The following is a 20,779-nucleotide window of genomic DNA, read 5'->3' as shown; positions in this document are numbered from 1 at the left end:
TCTGGTACCTGAAATACAGCTTGTATAATAGATAGCAAAGTGAGCCAGACAAAAGTCCCTCAGCGTATCTGGTATATTTGGAGCATCCATGAAGAAAAGCTACAGCAACCGACTTCAAATCCTTTCAGTCATTCAAAAATGTCTGTTTGTCACTTGTGTGGAATAATCAATAAAGCCTAAAATGTAAGAGTTAGTGAGACACTCACGACTCTGTGAGGTGTTTAATGAGAAAATGGCATTTCCTGCAGCTCACTGTCCAAGAAACTGTGTGATTACAGCGCTGTTATTTATGGTGCTCGATTGCCTTCTGTAGAAAAAAAAAATACTGACAAATTGTTCACCATTCCTGCTGAATAAACCACTTCAACATCATGGAAATGGCTGGAGAGTTTTCATGCAGCATATGCACATGCTGTACACTCATCGATCCTCTGGGGAAACATCATCCTGTAAAGACATTGCTCCCTCTCTTACGCAACATCACGCTGGTAAACTCTATTTGCCTTTTATGAGGAACCCTGTGGATTCAGGCACATAAGCAGTATATAATTACAACGCAGATCTTTTAAGGCTTTTCAGCTATACATAAAAACGTAACTCAAGCTGAAGCTTCTCGCGTCGTGCAGTACGAAGCCGAGCAAACTGTCTGTGTGCCGAATGACAAAGTGATACTTCCTAAGAGGCGGCGGGGTCTGCCAAAGCAAACAGAGCGGGGCGTGGTGCTCCCGGAGGCCAGAGCTGCATGTTCAGCTCTTTGGAGGATGCATGCAGTGACAGCGCCGAGCTCTCACTCAATGTCAGCACTTTTTAAACGGATGTATACAGGACAACAATCAAGCGCTGATAAATTTGCTGTCTGGCGGCGCTCAGCAGAGGGCGGAGATCAAAATGTGGAGCAGTAGGGAAGGCTGGCGAGGTCCCGGTCAACCCGGCCATCCTGGATGTTATTTCATCCGTCTCTATGACTAATACAGAATCAATTATCTCAACCTAATGGTCCAAGTGCAGGCTGCAAGCTTGCAAGATTTAGAGTTCAAATAAATCAGAGAGAAATTGTGTGTAGAGAGACTTGGTGCAGTGAGCAAGCCATAACAAACAAGTCAATTATCAACGTGAATACGGATTTGCAGTATCATTATGAACATCAGTCTTGAAAATGTTCAGTTTGTCCTCTCGCACAAGCTAATTTTGGATTAAGGAGAGCAACACAAAGATGTTTGAGTAACCTCAAGAACAGGATGGTGGAGAGAGCACAATCAGTTCCTATTGATCTGTGTGCACTCAGGATCCAGTGCATCTAAGGACACAGATATTGGACTGAGCCCTGAAACCGAATCTCTCCACACTATTCAACTCCTCATCTTAAGCACACAATTGTCTTTTGAATGACCTTGTGGTCTGTTTTACTACCCTCACCAATTTTACTACTTATTCTACTGGTTGTTTTACAGGGAACGTGGTTGTAGGCTTCATCACTCTTCAGCCATTCAATTTTTTTTCCCAATAGGACACACAGGATTTCACTTTGCTGGATTTCACTTTTACTCCCGCTGTTGTCGACTCAGCATTTGTTGTCTCTAATCCCAAATATTCTCATACCCCGAGGCTAGCGTCCAGTCTTGGCTAGTGATGAGTTGATCATGACAAATTTACAAGTGGCCTTGTGTCACATTTTATTGTCACTGTGAGCCAAGGCCAGATGTAAAAGGAAATAGAGACACAGGAGTCCAACAAGTGCCTCACGCTACAACGGGAATGTTAGCAGTTAGATTAAAGCACGTGTAAAAAAAAAAAAAAGCGTCTAAGCCATTGGAGGAGATTCTCCCTCTTTCTCAATTTCAGTCGACAGTGGAAATTCACTGAGGCTTGATTATAGCAGGAGAGAGTGTTGGCTCAGCTGTGCGCTTTAAGAACCCATGATGTCAGAGCCTTATTTTCCTTGGAGAGGCTCTCATCAGCTGCATTGTTCCAGGAAACCATGGTCTGTTCTCTGGGCAACAAAAAAATCCTGCCCAAAATGCGGTCCCCCCCCTTTGCACCCGCATCTCTGCTGAATGCAGCACGCCGGCCTCTGGCACGAGTCTGCGCTGCACAAACACACAGATATCACACATCGCGCAAGAAGCATCAGTGCATCACATTTCCCTGGAACCGGAGCCGGTTCTCCTCTGCTGCGACACTGTTTGTTTTTTCTTTCCTTTATATTTTCTATTAGAAGACGAGTGTCGGTGATGAAAGGCAGCGTGTTAATACAGGACAAGGAAATAATGTGTTGGCCCCCGGAGGATTATAAAACAATGCTGCTACTGATGTCATAGGGCCCAGACTTCTGAGGTCTCTTTACGCACAAAGCTGTAGGCGGCATGATTGAAATACAGCACCGGCAACTGACAGGTGATGCAAGCAGCTGACAGAGCCTGACAGCTTCCTTGAGTTCAAAATTTAAACCGTGCACGAGGCCAAATCGAATCTGGACGCAATTACGGCTGCTTACAAACAAGACCGGCCGTAAATCAGCAACAGCACAGTCAGTAGTTGAATAGATTTTACTGGCATCTGTTGAAGATTTGACAAGTGTTGTGGAAACATAAAGATTTAGTAAATAAAGTTCATGGATACCCACCGAATCACATCTGGTCCTCATGAGATTATTTGGCTTTTTTGCTCATGCTCTTTGTTAGAGAATTATGGTAACGATTTCTTGGTAATTCAGAGCAGGGGAGGAATCACAGTTGCAAGATAAAGGCTTTCAACATGGTTCAGAGTTTGTTGAATCTCCTCACTAAGTGCTACGGAAGCTGATAGAGCCCAGACGCTTTGAATCAGGTGGGCTTGCATTGATTTGCAGTGTCTCCTGTCTATATCAGTGCATTAATACATCCTGTATCAGGAGAAATATGGGAAAAGGGAGGGAGAGATTATCAGAAAGAGAGAAAGAGCGAGAAAGGTTACAACAACAGAGCATGAAGCTCACAAGTTCAGTTGTGCTTCTGCTGGAACGGCCATGCCCCTGTGGACAAGTTCAGTCCTTCAGTAGAAGTCCTCGCCCTCCAACAATAATACTTACAAAATAAAGGCTGACTGCTCCAAGTAAAATCACTTCAGCTGAGTTCAATAGCTATTATTCATGTCCTGGTTCTCCATCCTCTGTGCTACGGCTCCTGTGATGTTAATAAGGTAAGCCTTTTGAGCTGAGAAGAAGCCTGTGAGGAGCTGTGTCAACATGAAGGCCGTTTGGTTTTTGCTTGCCTCCGCCTTTTATCATCAACTGATGATCGCCACCTTGGTGTGGGTGCTTGTCGATCAAACGCTCCCAAGGCTTGATCACAGAGCTGTGGCATATCAAATTCTCCTTTAAATGAATAGTTCGACATTTTGGGTTCCATGTTTATTCACTCTCTTGTCGAGGGTAAGATGAGAAGATTGATATCACTCTCATAAATGTAAACTAAATATGAGGCTACATCTATCGCCCTGTTCCCTTCGCATTGCAGACTGGGAAAGCAGGGGGAAAGCTAGCCTGGCTCTGCTCAAAGGTAACAAAACCTGCCTCCCAGCATCTCTAAAGCTCACTAATTAACACATTAAATCTAGTCTGTTTAATCAGCACGAAAACCAAAGCGTAAAAAGAGTGAGAATGCTAACATAGCCGCAGCTTTAAAGCTAACACGCTGTAATGTTACTACACTCAACATCTTAGTTTAGCATGTTAGCATGCTAACATGAGTGCAGCTGAGGCTAATGGGAATGTACTTTGTTTTGCAGGTATTTGATCAGAAACCAAAGTATTAGACGAATGAGACATTTGACCTGATGATGGCGCTAGATGAAACAGAAGGGATGGCCAATGTTATGACGCTTCATCTAGAGGAAAAGCCACCAAAGTGTGCACCATTCATCCTCTGGGGACCATGAATGTCTCTCCAGTCTCGACCAGATATCGCCTTCGCTAGAACCATGCTGCTAGCGTGGCTACTAAAAACAAGACATGGCTTTGTGAGGGCTGTGTGCCAGACTATTTCTTGGCAGATATCACATGTTAATTAGTGAGCTTTAAGTGCTAGCAGGCAAAATTTTTTGTTGCCTTTAAACAGAGCCAGGCTAGCTGTTTCCCCCTGTCTCAAGTCTTTATGCTAAGCTAACCGTCTCCTTGCTTTGGCTCTATATTCAGCACATGAGCATGAGAGTGGTATCGATCTTTTCATCTAACATGCAATAAGACGACAAATAAGAGCATTTCTCAAAATATCAATCTATTCCTTTAAAATGACTCTGCAGTCGTCATTACTCTCAACGGTGTCCAGAGTCTGAAGGTTTTTGTACATATTACTGACCTTTGCGGTCAGTCATTTGATTTTTCTCAGCCACTGATGCCATTCAGAGAAAATGACTGACTATGGCCACCCAGGCAGTCTTTGTCCTGTTACCTGCTGGGTTCATTTCAGGATGTGGATTTTGAAGGAAAAGGTCCAGAACTAAGTCCTGTCCTTTGACCTCCTATAAGCCTCCTTGATGCTACTCTGTGATGAGGTGGAAATTACAGCCCCACGTGTTTCACCTCCTTATCCATTTGTATTCACCACATGTCTAAACAGACAAAACATGGCTATTCACCTTTTTTCTCTGTGAAGAGAGAAAAGGTGAATCAATGGAATCCTATCAATGGAATTACAGCACATTTGCTGTGACCTTTGGCCTTTAAGATAGATGCACATCTGCAGGAGACATGACGCGTTTTTGCATTCAATAGGCTTAAGTTGTGAGCAAAATGCCCTCTCCCTGAATATATAAGTCGGCTGGGAGCTCAGTCACAACACTTGTTGGGTGAGAAAACATCATCCAAAGACTGCAGAGCTGAATATTGTAGAAACCATGATCTCTGTGTACTCTGTCCTGTATACTCTAGTGCTGGTCTCAGAGCTGAGCAGCCACTCGGCCGCTGTAGCCGCGCCTGCAAACAAAGAAGAAGACATCGTAACAGAGCAAGATGGCCTGGGCGTGCTGCTGGAGGACGAGCCCATGATCGAGCCCGCTGTGGTTCCTCCTGTGTACTGGTGGAAGCATGTGCTGGACAACAGCGTGAGGGATGAAGATGGAAAACACTTCATCTCGGTAAGTGTCACATCACTGTAGTTAAAGACTTTTCAAAGCCTCATGCTGTTTAAGGAGGAACCAATAGCTTTATTCATGGTTAATAAATCGTTTACTAACGCTTCATAGACCAGTAATAAGAAAAATGTTTTAGGGTTGCCAGGTTGTGGAAAATCCCTTTGGCTCTTTAGTTGATCAGATACGCTTTTCTAGAACTGCAAATTAGGCCTATTGTGTATAAAATAAATAAATAGATACAGAGCTGGAGGAGGTGGGTAATATTTCAATATTCCAAGAAAAAAAAACTCAGAATTTCTGAGATTCAAGTTGTCAGTTTAAGAGAACAAAAAGGAGAAAAAGATTAAAGTCACAGACATATGATTTTTTTATTTTTTTTTGAGGAACCACATCATTTCAGGTTGTATCAGCTTCACCACCAGAGATACTGCCACTTGCCATGTGTTATGCCTGCAGTGGAAAACCTAATCAAATTATCCTTTGCAATCAGATTTAGCAATCAGGAAGTACTCATGATTTTAGCCCAGAATCACCATATTATCGTAAACATTTGGATTTTGAAGAGACATTGACGTGAACTGGGCCTATTCAGAACAAAACAACATACTGATTTGGATGAGGCGATAGCTTTTGTGTGTCAAGAGCTACAGCGCAGTGGCCAGGCGCATTTACATCTGCAGGCAGCTTCTTCAATCTGATGATTTTGGGCATAATGGACAGCAAGTTGCAGGATGATCCAACCTTGCAAAGTGAAGCGATGTGCTTTCACCCCAACAGAATGGAAGTAAATGGAATTTCAATGAGAAATATGACAGAAATCATTTACAGGTAATGAACTGAAATTGAAAAATCTGATTTCAAAAAACAACTTTTATGCCGTATAATACATTGAACAGAGTACCCAGGACACATGTTTCTGGAAGGAAAAAGTTGTTGCCATGTTATTATTTACCAATCCTCAACAGCAAATTAATCCAAATTACTAGCCATTTGGGTAATTGTTAGTTAATTCACCCCAAACCAACTTATCTGGCTCGTCTCTCTGCCAACGACAGTCATGCATCATAACTATTCAGTATATGAGATATCTTTCGACAAACAACTGCAGCTAACCGTGCTTCAGCAGCAACAAAGAGCACATTATCTCCATCCTGCGTCTGAACATTTGACCCCTTTCAACTGGTCACCGTCCTCGTGTCTCACTGTTAAGTCAATATTTCATACACATCTATGAAAATCTTTTATGGCAGCGTTGGAAAACCGGGAAATACTATTAGCTGAAAAGGTCAAATGATCACAAGCCTATAAAGATTTATTGGAATCACAGTGGGAAGAATGATGATATATCTGTGCTCCCTCAAACGTTTGGCTGCGATGTGTAGAGGGTTTATCTGGCGGCTGCGTCTCCTGTGTGTCATGAACATGGTGGTTATCTCTGCGGTAATGGGGAACAGGCTGCCATGGTGGAGAGAACAAAGCCATCTGGGTGAACCGGGGCAGTGGAAGAAAACGGGCCACTGTGATGTAGTAAAAACAGGGAAACACATTTCTTCCATTTGGGGTTCCTGTGGCTTGGATCAGCTGGTAAAGACAGATCCAACACCTGTCCTGCAAGTGAAAAAGATTATCTTTGAAAGCTGTTGCAAATCCTCTGCAACTTGAGTTCAGACCCCGTCGTATGGAAACGTGTGTGGTCTTGCTGTGTCACGTGTAATCACTGATCAATGCTGTGTTTCAGGACGCGAGGCTGAAAAGACAAAGTATTCGTGGGCTGAACCCGGCCTTCACCCGGAGTCTTCCTCCGCTCGCAGACCGAAGCTTGAGCTACACTCCCGCCGAGCACAGTTTGAAATTTGATCGCAGAAACACCGACCTCGACGGTGAGCATCTGCTTCCAGGGTTCATTTTCTCAAGTATACATCAACATTACTGACCAATAAGGTTGTGGCATCACAAGTGACCATTTCAAATGGCTTCATATACTAATACAAGTACTTTCTCCTTGTTCCAGTGCTGCGGTGTATGATAGGAAGAGTGTACCGACCCTGCTGGCAAGAATAGACGTGCTGCTGCCCTCCCTTCAATGTGCTGTGAACATTTCTTTCTTGTGCGTCAACACTGAAATGCATTTCCTTGTAGAAAATGAGGGCACACAAAAATATAAAACAAAATAAAACTTTATTAAAAAGGAAAAGTCTGCATCATATTTACAGAGTTGATTGCACTGTGGATTATTACAGGATAAATAGATAAACGCATACCGACCAAATCCAGACTCCCAATGATCTGTATCAAATTCATCCATTCATGCTGCAGAAACCTGCATTTTCCACGCTGCTAAATGAGTACAAATGCTTCTTAAACCTCTTTGAATCTCTATTAACAGAAAATTAAAGCACGGTTCAAAGTTTACATTTTCTGGTTCCCCTTCCCCAATATTAAAATATCTTTAAGACCACTGCAATAAATTAAATTAATAGCTTGGAAAAGAGCTGGTCACCATCTTTATGAGAGTTAAATAAGAAGACTGAAATCAGTCTCATGTGTACAAACATATGAAGGTACAGCTAGCAGGCGGTTATCTTAGCTCATGCAGGGGGGTGAGGGGGAAGGGGGATCATGCAAGGGGGGCACAACATTAGCATGCTGCACAAAACTAAATTCAGTAAAATAAGTCAACAGATTAACTGACACTGAAAATAATCATTAGCTGCAGCCTTAATTGGAACATTCACAACATCAGTCAGTGAGAGGAAACAGCTGTACAACACTCAGCGGCTTTGTATGAACACTATTTGACAGAAAGTCCACCCAGTGTACCAACATGACACCAGTACAGTAAACGATCATTAGACTCTGAAGAAGCTGGTTAGCTTTCCCTGCCCGGCTATCAGCTTCTTCTTACTCGAGGCCTTGCTGACAGTCTTGCCAGACATTTTGACTGAGACCGTGGGCTGCTTCTTCTGCGGAGGCTCGTTCTCTGATCCTCCACGTTGATCAGAATCCACCTGCTTCCTCTTGCTGCCCTGCGTCTGAATGCCAGTTTTCTTTCTACTACCCGGGCCTGCACCTCTGTTTTGGGCATTTCCACATCTTTGCCCGAGAGCAGCCCCCCGCCGCATGCCGCTCTGCTCCTTATTTGGACATTCAGAGGCTGGAAAGAGTGAAACAAAGCAAAAGCGAGTGTGACAAGCTTGCAGAAAAAAAAAGGGAAAATGTTGTGACGAAATTTCTGACGTTAGCTGCTGGTTGAAGGAGGCTGTGTGTTTATTCTGTGAAGCTGAAATTTAACATTTGTCATGTAACCTGATGGAGGCGAGCCTGAATTCCCACGTAACAAAAGACAGAAGGGGAAATGGGCAAAAAGTCTGCGTGTGTGTGTGCTTTTTGGTTTTTACAACAGATGTGGGTGTGAGCTGGTTTTATAGAATGGGGATTCGTTTAATGGCTGATGTTAAGCATCAGTCCCACGGCTCGGACTGGGAAGGGTTCAAGGCTGGAGCTGAGAAGGCGTGCCTGGGCCTCCGTCCAGCTGCGTGGCGTCAGAGGAAACAGAAAGGGAACGCTGCACCGCTTGTGTTGACATTTTGAGCTTTTCTCCGCATGCTGTGCAGCACATTAACCTGTGGGATGTGATCAGATTAAAGTTGAACCTGTACCTGTGGTTGTCTCCTCCACATCCGAGCTGCACTCCTCATCCGCAGCTAGGGTGTTTTTGGGTTTGGGTGCTGGGTGCACACAGGTAGGGACCTGACTGCTGCTGGGGAACTCCAGCACACGGTTGAGTGGCAGTTCTTCATCTTTGTATGTGCACGCAAACTGGGATCGAATGACTCTGTCCTTGGCCTGAAATAAACAGAACAAACCTTTAATCTGCCTGATATGACATGATGACACGGTGGATGATCAGTATCAGTGACTCAGGGCAGGTGGCCTCGGTTTCCAGCTTTCAGAACGTACTTTCTGGCTTCTACTTTGGTGTTTGGAGAGAAAAAAATTCACTTGCGCTCAAATTTCAAGAAATGCTTTCCCTCTCTGCACATTTTCAACCGCTCAACAAGCTCGAGGGGAGTGCCAAGTTTCAGCCATGCTAGCAGCTCTGTGAGGCTTTCCTTAAGAACAGCAGTGCTTTGAGCTAAATGCTAATCCCAGCATGCTCACAGCGACAATGTTAACATGCCGTTGTATTACAGGTATAATGTTTACTATGGTGACCATCTAAGTGTGCTAGCATGCTAACATTAAATATAACAACAGGACAACAACAAATAGCACAACACACAAAGTACCGCTGAGGCTGATGGGAAGGTTTTTGCAGACGTTTGGTGATAAACCATCAAAAATGAGAACCTCATGGTGGCACTAGAGGAAAACTCAGGAGATCCCCAAAGTCAGTACAAAATTTTGTGCCAATCCATCTAGTAGAAGTTGAGATACTTCACTGGATAAGTTAAAACTTTGACCTGCTGGTGGCGCCACATGAAAAGTCAGGGGATTACCAGAGTCATTAGGATCCATCTTCTAGGCACCACGAACATCTAAAGCAAAGGTCACGGCAATCTATCCAATAGCCGTCTAGACATTTCACTAAAAACCAAAAATGTTAATGGTGGCGTGGTTGTTGATCGCTATCAGTGGCTGAAGGCTGGTGGCCAAGATTCCTGGCTTTAAAAACATATTTTCTGGCTTCAATTTGGTGTTTTGGACACAAAAATCAAACGAGAAAGAGCACGCCATTATTGAAATGGTTTCAAATCAATCTCTCCGTCTGTAATTAGCTAACCTTTATGTTGCTGTATATTTTGCACTGATCACAGGCCACATGCTGATTGCTTCAGTCATTGATAAAGGTTGATGAATTACACATTTCCCCAACTCCAAACAGGCTTTCTTCACTCTTATCATGACTACATGTCTAAGACAGTAGAGCAGCGCCTCATTAAAAGCCTTTTCGGACAACCTAGTTAGGTATAACAAAGTGAACAGTATTGAAGACTACAATCCCGGCCCTGGGGCACACAGATCCACAGCTTTTCATCCAGTGTTTGATCTACTCCTGCTTGGGATTATCACAATCCAAGGATTTCACCCTTCAGGCCAGTGGGCCACAGTAGGGAGGAGAAATCTGAGGGAAAAATACAGCGAGCAAAGCTGGGTGGGTCCGTAAAGCACAAAGGGATCAAAGCCTTGGTGCTTTTCAAAAGAACTTCTTAAAAGAGCACCTAAAACAACAGTAACCCTAAGAATGAGGCACACGTCAATAACCGAGCTAAAAATGTATGCTGCCCCGCTTGCATGCTAATAAAACATATCAGAAACGCCCCAGAAACAATGGGAGGGGATGGAAGAGTGAACACGGCCAAACTATGACCGGCGGAGAACATTTAATCCAATTACAACAGGTGGGAGCCCAACGTGGCACCGTGTGGTCAGACGGCCCTCATTCCTCTGAAGATGGCTGTCCTGAAATAACCTCTGCGCACCGCCTGACACGATGCTGGAGACACCTGACCAAGACATTCCTGATAGTACTTCCAAAAGCAGGTGCAAGCAATTTCTGCAGCTTTATGTTTTAACATGTGTTCTCACACGCAGGTGATAAAAGTGAGAATGAGTAACAGGTGCGCCGTGACTGGGATCACCATCAGAGGCTGATACAGTCATCCCGAGATAAAATGCATATTGTGTCGTATTTCAATGCAATCATATGCATCTCTGCGCAAACATTGTTACTGACGTCACAGAGGAGCAACGCTGAAAGAGTTTCAGTCAAGTTTTTTCTGTGTTTTGATCATCTGTGGCACTGAGAAAGAGATTTGGAAATGTCCCAAAAGCAGAAACTAAATCTGTCCATCTCTGTGTGTGCCAGTTGACGTCAGTGCATGATGAAACTGCTGGAGAAGTCTGGGATAAAGTCATTCAGCAGACAACAGGAAACAATAACCTTTCAAGTTTCCCTTGCTAGTCGAATTACGCGACTGATATGGCTTCTTCAAAGTGAAATTGATGCAGAAAGCTTCCGCTCACCGAGTTCAGGAAGCGGTGAGCTGCCCAGGGACCATTACAGCGCACTCAAACAGGAAGGCAGCCAGATTGTGGGGAGCTAAAATGACATCTGCTAGCGCAATCAAATAAAGGAGCCATTTCACAAAATGTGTTTAGCATACATGTTCAAAAGGAGTTCACACAGCAGAGCCACTTCAGGTTAAAAGATCAGGCCTACCTTCAAATCTAAAGCTGCTCATGTCAGTGTATTTTGGGTGACTCAGCAACTGTCGAGTGTATGCAGACGTTCTCGTAAAGGTTGCAATATGACACTGTAAGAATACAAGTACAAGTAATCCTACATGCAAACGGTACTACAGCTACAGTATGAAAGTATCATCAGCAAAATATATGAAGGTTTCCAGAGCGAAAGACCTAATTAGTGTGCAGAAGAGCCCTTTCAGAGCGATTCTATGGATATTTTATCATTAGATTATCGTAACCGATGCGTTAGCATGTAAGCAGTTTAAAGTTGTAACTGAAATAAGCCAGCCAATACTGAAATTATGCAATTTGGCTGCCAGCAGATCAGAGATTCAGTCAAAGATTCGGGTGTGGTATGCTAGTAGCGGCTAATGTAGCCTCGAGCCACTAGCCTCGAGCAGACATCAGGCTACAGAGGTGTGGTTAGCTCACGCCTTTCTAACGGCACACCTGCAGACGTGTTTCATTTTCAAAACTGTAGTTTTCAGCCTCCTCCTACACTGACTCAAGTGACATCACTTGAGGTAGTTCATCGGATTTTACGGAGCTCCCTTTGGAGCCACAAGCAGCTTCATACAATCCCTTAGATGAAGCCCTTAAAAAAGTATGACCAAGACAAATACTGAGTGGGATAATTTACAGCTAAAAACCCCCCCAAAAAACTCATTAACGCTCTCTGGTGGACAAGCTCGGTAATACAACACTTATCTTCATTCATATACAGATGTCTGTTCATGGAGATCAAATGCTGCTGGACCTAAAACAAGTTGCTAATCAATGACCTGTGCATGGAGGAGGAAGTCTCGGCTCTGATATCCACTAGTTGCACCAGAAGCCTGAAAGCACTGGCTGTTGCCCACAGAGGCTAACTCGTCATCAGATACCAGCTGATTAGCGGTGGAGTCGACGTGTAAAGTAGCATTAAATGGAAATACTCAAGTACCTTAAGATGGGACTGAAGCAGGGTTCTTCAGCGTTAAATCGCGAGTCTGATGAAATAAGCCTCTTCGCTTGACGTAGATTAAATTTCACCAACAAAAGCACAAAACCAATTCAGTCTGTACTCTGATAATGTGACGGATTCTCTGAGGCTGAAAACAGCTGAGCTCACAGCCAGGAAGGAAGGGAGAGATATCAATATCGGATATACAGCGTGTTTTATTGTGCACTGTAAGCAAATGGAGCTGAGCCCTGACAATAGGATAACTTATCATTAGGATTGGTTAATGGTTTGAATCCCCCACGAATAAGTCGTTTTATGCCATGGATTTAAACGGCACCCTCAAACCAACACTAAGAGCTAAAACACAGCTGTACAAACGGGAACGGTGGAAGTCAGTTAAGATGTGCGCTTCAGCTAAGAAAATAAATAATATAATACCAGGGAGAAATTACAGGATGTAAAGACATTATTTTCAATGTTTGTACATCTGATTCAATTTGAAGTAACTGATGGTTTGGATTTGGGGCTCTTGGATGAAGGGGCCCACGTTACCTTGGGTTTGAGCAGGTCTAGCCGGCTTTGGACTCGGTTCCTCAGAGGTTCTGGAGAACATCCAGCAGACACTTCAGGGGATCTGAGGGGCGAGCCACAATGAGAGGCAAAGACAAGAGGTTTATAAATTAGAAAAGCTAGAAAGCTACACGGTCAGCTAACCAAGAAATCGACCCACTGCTTCTTCTCTGTTCAACGCTGCTTCACACAACATGTGAAAGATGTTTTCACTCACGTCAGACTGAGCTGATGTCGGGTTTTTGCAACAAATTGGATATTAGCCATTCAATGTCATCCACCTCAGACATAATGTAGGTTCCCCCCCGACCACAGCCACTGGCTGTTTTTTTATATTATTATTTTTATTTCAGATGTTTGACCAGAGAAATTGTTCCAGTGTGGTGTGGGAGGATTTTCCTCCATATGGTTTCAGTAGAGAGATGTAGAGTCTCATGTTGGTCTAATTGCTGTTTCAGGGGCTTTCCCACTCTGACACTCTGAATCCTGTGGTAGTAAAATGCTCAAATCTAATTCAAAGCTCTGTGAGATTTCTTTCTCATAGTCAAATATTAACTTTTAATTTACTAGTCTTTACTTGAGCCCTGAAGGATGTGACGAAGCATTTAGCTGAATTTAAGGTCTGTCAGTCGACTGTTTACAGACAGGACTCCGGTGCAGCAGACGAGTGTGTGATGTGTTTTGTTGTGGTAAAAACAACATTATTATCACTCTGCACGTCTTTCTCAATCCACTGTTATTGCCAGTTCTTGGTTGATTGATGAACTGACTGATGATTTCAAAACTTATTTGAATATGTATTAGCTTTTAGCCATGCTAGCAGCTCTGTGGGGTTGTATTTAGCAGTGCTTTTTGCTAAATGCTAATGCTAGCATGGCAACATGCTTCCAGTGACAACGCTAACATGCTGTTGTTTCGCAAGCATGTTAGCATGCAATCATTGGCTAATTAACACTAAACACAAAGTACAGCTGAGGCAGTAGGGAGCGTCGTCAGTTTTGCAGGCCTTTAGTCTAAGTAAACTAAAACTTTGACCTGATGGTGGCGCTAGAGGACAAGTTAAGGGATCTCATTAGAATCCATCCTGAGGGGGGCGTGAATGTCGTGAAACATCAGGGACCATCGTGATCAGTAGGATATATCATCTGGGGATCATGAATGTCTGTAGCTAGCTAGCTGTGGAGATCTTTCAGTCTGGACCAAACTGGTGAACCTAAAGCCACTGCTAGCGTGGCTGCAAAACATGCAATCCCAGAAACACAAATCCCCGTTCGTACTGCATGATTATTTGTGCCGACCTGAACAGGGTGAGCATGCAGGCCCCCTCTGCTCCACTGAGGACGGGCTGGTCCTCAGACAGCAGATCTGCCTTGTTCTGACACGGAGGAGCCGACGCGTCTTCATCCAGCAGAGCCATCAGCACCTTCACAGTGTCCCGACCTCCGTACGCTGTGGCGTGGTTGACTGCGTGCACCTTTGGCTGAAGGGAAGCAGCAACACAAACACAAATCAGTGCTCTGTCAGCTCACTCAGTTCACAGTTAAAGAAGATAAAGTGGGTTTTGTATGAATGCATAGACTTCAGGACAGATACAAAAGCCAGAACTATAGCTGGCTGGCTGCAGAGCAGAGGCTGTACATTACCCTGGCAGGGCTTATCCCGGTCCGGCTTGCATTAGCGGTCTGTTGCTGGATCTGGTGTAGCTGGCAGATCCGCTCCTTCAGCTCCTTCGCCGTCTCTTCAGCTGCAGCGTACACTGCATCTCCGCTGCTGCGGCCCTTCACCAGCACCGCCCTGATGGCAGCCACCAGCCTGGCTCCGCACACACTGAGGATTAAAACGCAGTGACAGTCACAATGACATCTGCTGAGAGAGCTGCATTGTGCCGAGAGTGGAGGAAAAAAAACAAAAAACGCCCGAATTTGTTTTGGAAAGCGATGCTCTTTTCTTCTGCAGAACACACACGCGCGCACGCACACACACACATACAGGTTTTCATCTGGATGGAATTAATAGTGTTCAAGAGTTCAGCCAATATTTGCCAACATGAATAACTCTCTCCTAAAACTGAAAACCCAGAAAAGCCAGGGCCTTCGTCTGAATGTCTTCAAAAGATATACTGCAGCTTCACTTTCAATTAATTGGACACTGACTTTAAGGGCTCAGAGTAATTGTTTCGGTGTTAACATCCAGTTGAGCTTTATTTCACTGTAACGCAGCTTTGCCAATGTTAACAGTTATGAAGCAGAAAATATGCTCCAAATCCCTGTTAAAGTCACCCTGGGCACTGTCACTGCTCTCACCGATGGACTGTCAGCAGAGAAACTCCAGGATTTTCCTCTTTATAGTTTCGTGGGATTGTCGGGCATGCTCGCACACCGTCTGCGCCGCGTGTCCAGAAATCATAGCAACATATCACCTCCGTAGCTTTGTAGGAGTCAAGCGCGCTAAAGCGTACGAGGAAAGATCGCAGTAAGGTGGAGAGGCGGTGGTCCAGCCGTGACCCAGCTCTGATGCGAGCCAGCCGGGCTCAGTAACAGAATCATTTGGGAAAACAGATGTTCATTGAACAAGGGGCCCTGAACTCTCCATAGAAGGTGTTTGTATGAGGAAATACAGTACTCCACTGAGAGCGTAAAGGCACTGCCTGTTGAAAGACACATGTTGGCCCGGTTCATCAATGTCTCATCAGACGTGGAGCGCTCTCATCAGCCTGCACGAACTGAGAACCCTCAGAAGAGCAGCGAGAGGCGAATCCACTACTACACAAACATCACGATGTGTTGTTATGGCTCGGCCGAGCGAAGCTAACGTCGCTACTGGGACCGCTACAAAGGGTGCCTTCAACAGCTTCGCCTCAAAGCTCAGCCCTCACATGATTGAACGGCTAAATCATTTCTGATAGCCACTTGTGTTGTGGTGCCAAATGCTTCGACATCCAAAATAATCTGTGATGGTATGGAGAATGATCTGCGGAGCTCGAGGTTTGATGATAATTCATCAAAGTAAGAGCTCCAAACAGGGAACAAGTTACTTAACAGAGAGGGGCTTTGATGTAGCAAAGATGGACATGCTTTAGCAATCCAAATGTTATCGTGAGAGGCTTAGATGGGAGTCATTACAGGTATTTGAAGGAAATAAGAACGAGCAGCAAAGGGACAGGTGGATTTTTATGATCACAGGTGTGATTTCAGTGCACAGGTGTCTGCCAGACCAACACACCCAGCTGGAAGTAGTAGCAGCAAAGCCCCCACACAGAGCTGAGCTCAGTTCAGCTTTCAGAATTTAATTTAATGCATGAGAATCAGCCACAGCGCAGAGGAAACAGAATTTAACCTGAACTTGAAATTGCAAGAAGTGAAGCAATTCAAAGAAAATCCCACTCGGTCATAAATTTCACTGTATTCGACCTCAGTCGCTGGCAGATACCAAAGCATGCTCAACTTTTCTTGGAATTTCTGAATTCCCCTGATCTGCTCAGGATGATTTCTCTAGGATTTGAATACATTTACATGAGGATTAAACATCAATAAAGTAAATACAGCATTCCGTAATGATGCATTATTTGAAATGGAAAGTTGCTTGTACGAGCGTTCGTAGGATTAGCTACTACAAATAGGTGATTTATCCCTGGCAACAAGGGAAAAAAACTGCTGTAACCATTAGGATTTCTTGACTTTATTTCAGCCTGAATTTCTCATTTTGGTAAGCTTGAAGAATCCAGTCATTTTGAGGGGATCAGTCTAGTGATATTCTCAGTTTTTCTTACTGTCAACAATTCCATGAAAAGACCAAACTGACAATAAATTCATCCTGCAAGTACTGCGTGTAAATCCAAAGCCTGAAAGATCTTGTAAAGTGATAAGTAAACCCATCAATGAGGCACACAAATGTGCATTAATGTGAGGCTGAAAACAGTTCAACAAATGCAGCAAGCAGTGCCGGGCTGCTGTATGTTAATGATACAGAGCAAAAGTCACTTTTTATTTCACTGACAGTTACGAAATGGCATCACTCTTCTAATCTAACTCTGATCAGAGAGCAATTAAGTGTATTTCCCAAAAAGATGAACTATTTCTTGTAGTGTTTGTTGGATTAGCTGATCGTGTTTTTATAAAATTTAAGAAAACCGTTGAAGATCATTGTAAACCCGCCAAGAGTTAGATAAGAAGGTCTGTGTGTTAAGGTGGAGCCAGGAGGTAGTTAGCTTAGCATAGCATGAAGACCGGAGGCAGAGCAACAGAACAGCCTAACGGGCTAGCTATTCCGCCTGCTTCCAGCCTTTATGCTAAGCTAATCATCTCCTGGCTGTAGCTTCACAGTTTGCACAAAATATTTAATTATTCCCGTAATGTATGAGGGCTTGATAGCTACAAAACATAAATATACACACAGTACAATAAAAGATGAGTAGTTTGTCTTCCTCTGAGTTTCCCAGCTCTGTGACACTTTTACAACTTTAAACAGCCTCTCGACAATCACAGCCGACTCTGTCCCGAGACGGGAGGCATTACCTCAAAAGCAACAGTAAGACAGGGAGCGAGCGGAAGCCTGGATTAAGCTGCATTGTGTACCTTGGGTCAGGAATCTCCCCCAGTATTTCTTCCAGGTTGTCTAGAAACTGGACAAAGTCAGACAGGCCTTTGACATGTTTCCTCAGTGGGTCAGACTCAGCTGGAGCGTAGCCCTTCCCTCCGAGCTGGATGGCCCTCACAAAAGATGTCACAGCCTGCAGAAGCGTGAAGGAGACCCAAATGTAGCACCAGAGAGGATTACTCCAATTTTAATGTCACAGTTTTGGTTTTCTAATGACGTCAAGTGCGAAAGCTGAAGAACACGCTGGGTGTGGGCGTCTCTTACCAGGAAAAGAGACGTGTTGCTGTTACGCGCAGCATGTTTTATGTCGGTGAATGCCTGCTGTCCTAGAGCCCGACTCGGCACGTCAAGGGTTAGCGCCAAGGCCATGTCGTTCTTGGAGTTCACAAGCAAATTCAGATAGGAGCAGAAAACCCTTCTCACTGCAGTTTTCACCTGTTAACAATACATAAAATCAAATTTCATTTACACTATTAGCACTTTTGGTTAGAAATTAATTAAAGACAAATATCAAGAAGCTGCAGCCAGCTAGCTTAGCGCAAAAGTCAGAAACAAGCTCTAACAGCTAGCCTGGTGCTGTCCAGAAGTAACAAAAGATATACCTTCAAACAACTCTAAAGTTCTTTAATTAACATATTAGAAAGAATATTTTGGTTTCTGTTTGCAGGCCACATGGCGCCTACGTTACCCACAGTGCAACGCGGCTACCGACAGATCAGAGATCAGACATTCGGGTGTGTTATGCTAGTGGCGGCTAATGTAGCCTCAAGCTGCTACAGTCAAGCAGACATTGAGACTTTTTTTAATTTACCCTCATTCATGTGCAGATATCTGGTTACAGCAGGCAGACGGAAGAGGAAGTCTCGGCCCAGATATCCATTATCTGTTATCTGGCCATCTGCAAGTACACCAGAAGCCCCAAAACATTGGCTCTCAGGCGCTATATCATCATCACAGATCAGCTGATGGGTTCCGAGATGTCTAATTTTCCATTAGAACTTGAACTATTCCTTTAGTCGAAATTTGGCTTGGGGCCAGTTCAGGTTGTGTTTATAAACCACCAAAAGGGACAGTAGCTTTATTGCCTGAGTAAAACCACTAAAAACAGCAGCTGACAGCCCATATTAACCTCCAAAAATTACATCACTGTGGCTGGTAGTGCTGCAGCAAACCTCCACTGAAACCTCATAACTTCACAAGTGACAGAGAAGAGTTGAGGAAAGAGACTCCACAGGAGCCCTTGTCCAGCCCCACATCGTGTTATGTTTTAAACATCTGTCTGGTAATTTAATTCACATTTTGCTCTTAAATCTAAGTGATTTGATATAGAGTTCCTGTCAATAAGAGCAGGATGGATTCCAGACAGAGATGAAGTACGCTGAAGACTGGGAAAGTAAACGCATTGATTATTGCCAAAAACATTTCATTTTCCTGAAAAAAGTGAAAAAAACCTTATATATGAGGGTAGAGGGCAAAGTGGAAATAAGGTTTATTATGATGGTTTATGCTAAAAGTTTTATGAGTATATGAAAGCAGGAACGGGCTTACCTGTGAGCTGCAGGGCCTGTTTTTACTAGACGGTGTTGACGGGACTGAGGAGTCTGGAATCTCTGGGACCTCCGTGTTGCCTGATAAGAACTCAAACAGCTGGATCTTGGCAGAAGAATAAAACAAGTCATTAGAGAGATAAATCGATTGATCTCTAACTCAGTAGCCAATCTGTACATCCACAATCAACATCATCAGTCTGATTTCAACCAGCTCTTGCTCACCGGGCTCACAGGCTCCTCTGGGTCCGAGTCCACGAGTCTCAGCTGTTTGTACATGGAGAGGATATCAAGCAGGTCCACAGTGTTGGAGCGCTTCAGGAAGGATTCGTATACCTCCAGGATGAGATCATAGTTCTCCAAGCGTGCAGAGCTGGGGGGTGGCAGGTGAAGTTTGTCTAACAGTAAGTGTTTCCAGGCCATCAGGACATCACTCAGAGCCACTTTGAACTCTCCGCCGTGCTGTCACAGGAGGAAAGAAAACAGTGAAAGCAGCAGCCGTAATTACCAACAGCCTGGAACCAATCAGTTCAAAAGCACAAAGACCTTCTCTCGCAGTCCAAAAATGGGCCATGAGCGGTCTCAGCCGGAAATCTGCGGTAATGTCATCAGTTACAGACGTGATGACAGTCAGCCTGAAGGATCAACTGAACTGTGCCATGATGATGATGTGAACTGGGCTCGTACAGGGGACGGACGCGGCCGCCGGATAACTGACAGCAAGAATCATGACTTACATGTTTTATTACTGCTTTATTGAAAATATTATCAGTTTTTCTTCTATTTGTTGGCTTACATCCCTTTGTGAAAAGGACAATAACTGATTGCAAGGTGAACAGAGTTTCCTCACACAGCATAACAAAGAATAATTAAAAAGGGCATTTAAGCTCATCAGCAGCCTCAGTACAGGAAGAGACTGGTTTACCTTGAGTATAGATTTAGAAATGCATTTTGCACTTTTAGACATTATTATTATTATGCTTTATTATTGTTGGCCAGCTATGGGTTTGTCCCTGCCATCAGCCCATGTGTATTTCAGCTCTTTCCTTACATGCTGCCATCAGTGCTCGAGTCTGCTTTGAATCCAAATATGGTCATTTAAGTGATCACAGTTGTATTTTTCATTTTACATGAGTGAATGAATTGCTCGCGTGCATTTGTGTTTGCAAACTTTTGCCACTCCACGAGGGACAAATAAGGGATTTTGAAGTTTGAATAAAAGCAATGAACCTTTACCTGCTTATTAACCTCTGCCATGGCCAGCTGCAGCACCATCAGCATGTCGTCAGCTCCATGAATGGTGGTCCTCTCAGACTGCAAAACCCTGTGGTACTCTCTCCTAAAGATTTTCACCATCACCTTCAGACGGTCTCCTAAAGCCTCCATTGTTCACTAAAACAGCAACAGAAAAAGAAGAGTATATTCAAATGTCAGAACCTGTGTAAACGTAACTTACAAGACTTAAAACAAAGATGTGAAAATGTAAAATCAGATTTCTCTTTTACATGGCTTTTAATAAACCAGGTTTTACTGGAAAATCGACCAAAACCACACAATAAAATAACCTTTAAGAAGCTAAATAAAGCCATTGGACATCAAAGCAAACAGTAGTCTCTTTACAGTTGTAGGACATCTCTTTCCTTTTCCATTGAAAAGAAAGCCCTTCGAGTCTGTTGGCCTCAATGACACAATGATACCGAGATAACTTACAATTACGATGAGACTTTATGTCAAGTTCCACAAGATGCACACATATAACTAAGAA

General features: G+C 43.8%; 2 protein-coding genes across 2 annotated transcripts; one reads left to right on the top strand and one right to left on the bottom strand.

Annotated features, from left to right (window-relative positions):
• Positions 1-4,821: 4,821 nt before the first annotated feature.
• Positions 4,822-7,303, top strand: pmch (pro-melanin-concentrating hormone). Its single transcript, XM_070991969.1, has 3 exons — positions 4,822-5,112; positions 6,848-6,989; positions 7,121-7,303. The coding sequence occupies exons 1-3, from the start codon at positions 4,873-4,875 to the stop codon at positions 7,168-7,170; spliced, it is 432 nt and encodes a 143-aa protein (XP_070848070.1). The 5' UTR covers positions 4,822-4,872; the 3' UTR covers positions 7,171-7,303.
• On the bottom strand, positions 7,272-20,370 carry parpbp (PARP1 binding protein). Its single transcript, XM_070991968.1, has 9 exons — positions 20,251-20,370; positions 19,240-19,476; positions 17,732-17,902; positions 17,446-17,600; positions 14,515-14,698; positions 14,170-14,351; positions 12,854-12,935; positions 8,769-8,955; positions 7,272-8,263 (listed from the first exon to the last, which is right to left on the bottom strand). Exons 1-9 carry the CDS (start codon positions 20,368-20,370, stop codon positions 7,959-7,961), a joined length of 1,623 nt encoding a protein of 540 aa, XP_070848069.1. The 3' UTR covers positions 7,272-7,958.
• Positions 20,371-20,779: the final 409 nt, after the last annotated feature.

This window comes from Chaetodon trifascialis, chromosome 22, assembly GCF_039877785.1.
Source record: "Chaetodon trifascialis isolate fChaTrf1 chromosome 22, fChaTrf1.hap1, whole genome shotgun sequence".
NCBI classification, from domain to species: Eukaryota; Metazoa; Chordata; class Actinopteri; order Chaetodontiformes; family Chaetodontidae; genus Chaetodon; species Chaetodon trifascialis.
The sequence above is the reverse complement of the archived record's forward strand: the minus strand, read 5'-3'. Positions and strand labels throughout refer to the sequence as shown.

What these genes read in the sequence shown, in the direction of transcription:
- pmch (XM_070991969.1), top strand. Translation starts at nt 4,873, where the DNA reads ATGATCTCTGTGTACTCTGTCCTGTATACTCTAGTGCTGGTCTCAGAG. An exon ending in ATGGAAAACACTTCATCTCG is followed by an intron (nt 5,113 to 6,847) that starts GTAAGTGTCACA and finishes GCTGTGTTTCAG; the next exon opens with GACGCGAGGCTGAAAAGACA. An exon ending in CAGAAACACCGACCTCGACG is followed by an intron (nt 6,990 to 7,120) that starts GTGAGCATCTGC and finishes TCCTTGTTCCAG; the next exon opens with TGCTGCGGTGTATGATAGGA.
- parpbp (XM_070991968.1), bottom strand. Translation starts at nt 20,370, where the DNA reads ATGGTGAAAATCTTTAGGAGAGAGTACCACAGGGTTTTGCAGTCTGAG. An exon ending in TGCATGCTCACCCTGTTCAG is followed by an intron (nt 12,936 to 14,169) that starts GTCGGCACAAAT and finishes CTCGCCCCTCAG; the next exon opens with ATCCCCTGAAGTGTCTGCTG. An exon ending in TAGACCTGCTCAAACCCAAG is followed by an intron (nt 8,956 to 12,853) that starts GTAACGTGGGCC and finishes TGTTTATTTCAG; the next exon opens with GCCAAGGACAGAGTCATTCG.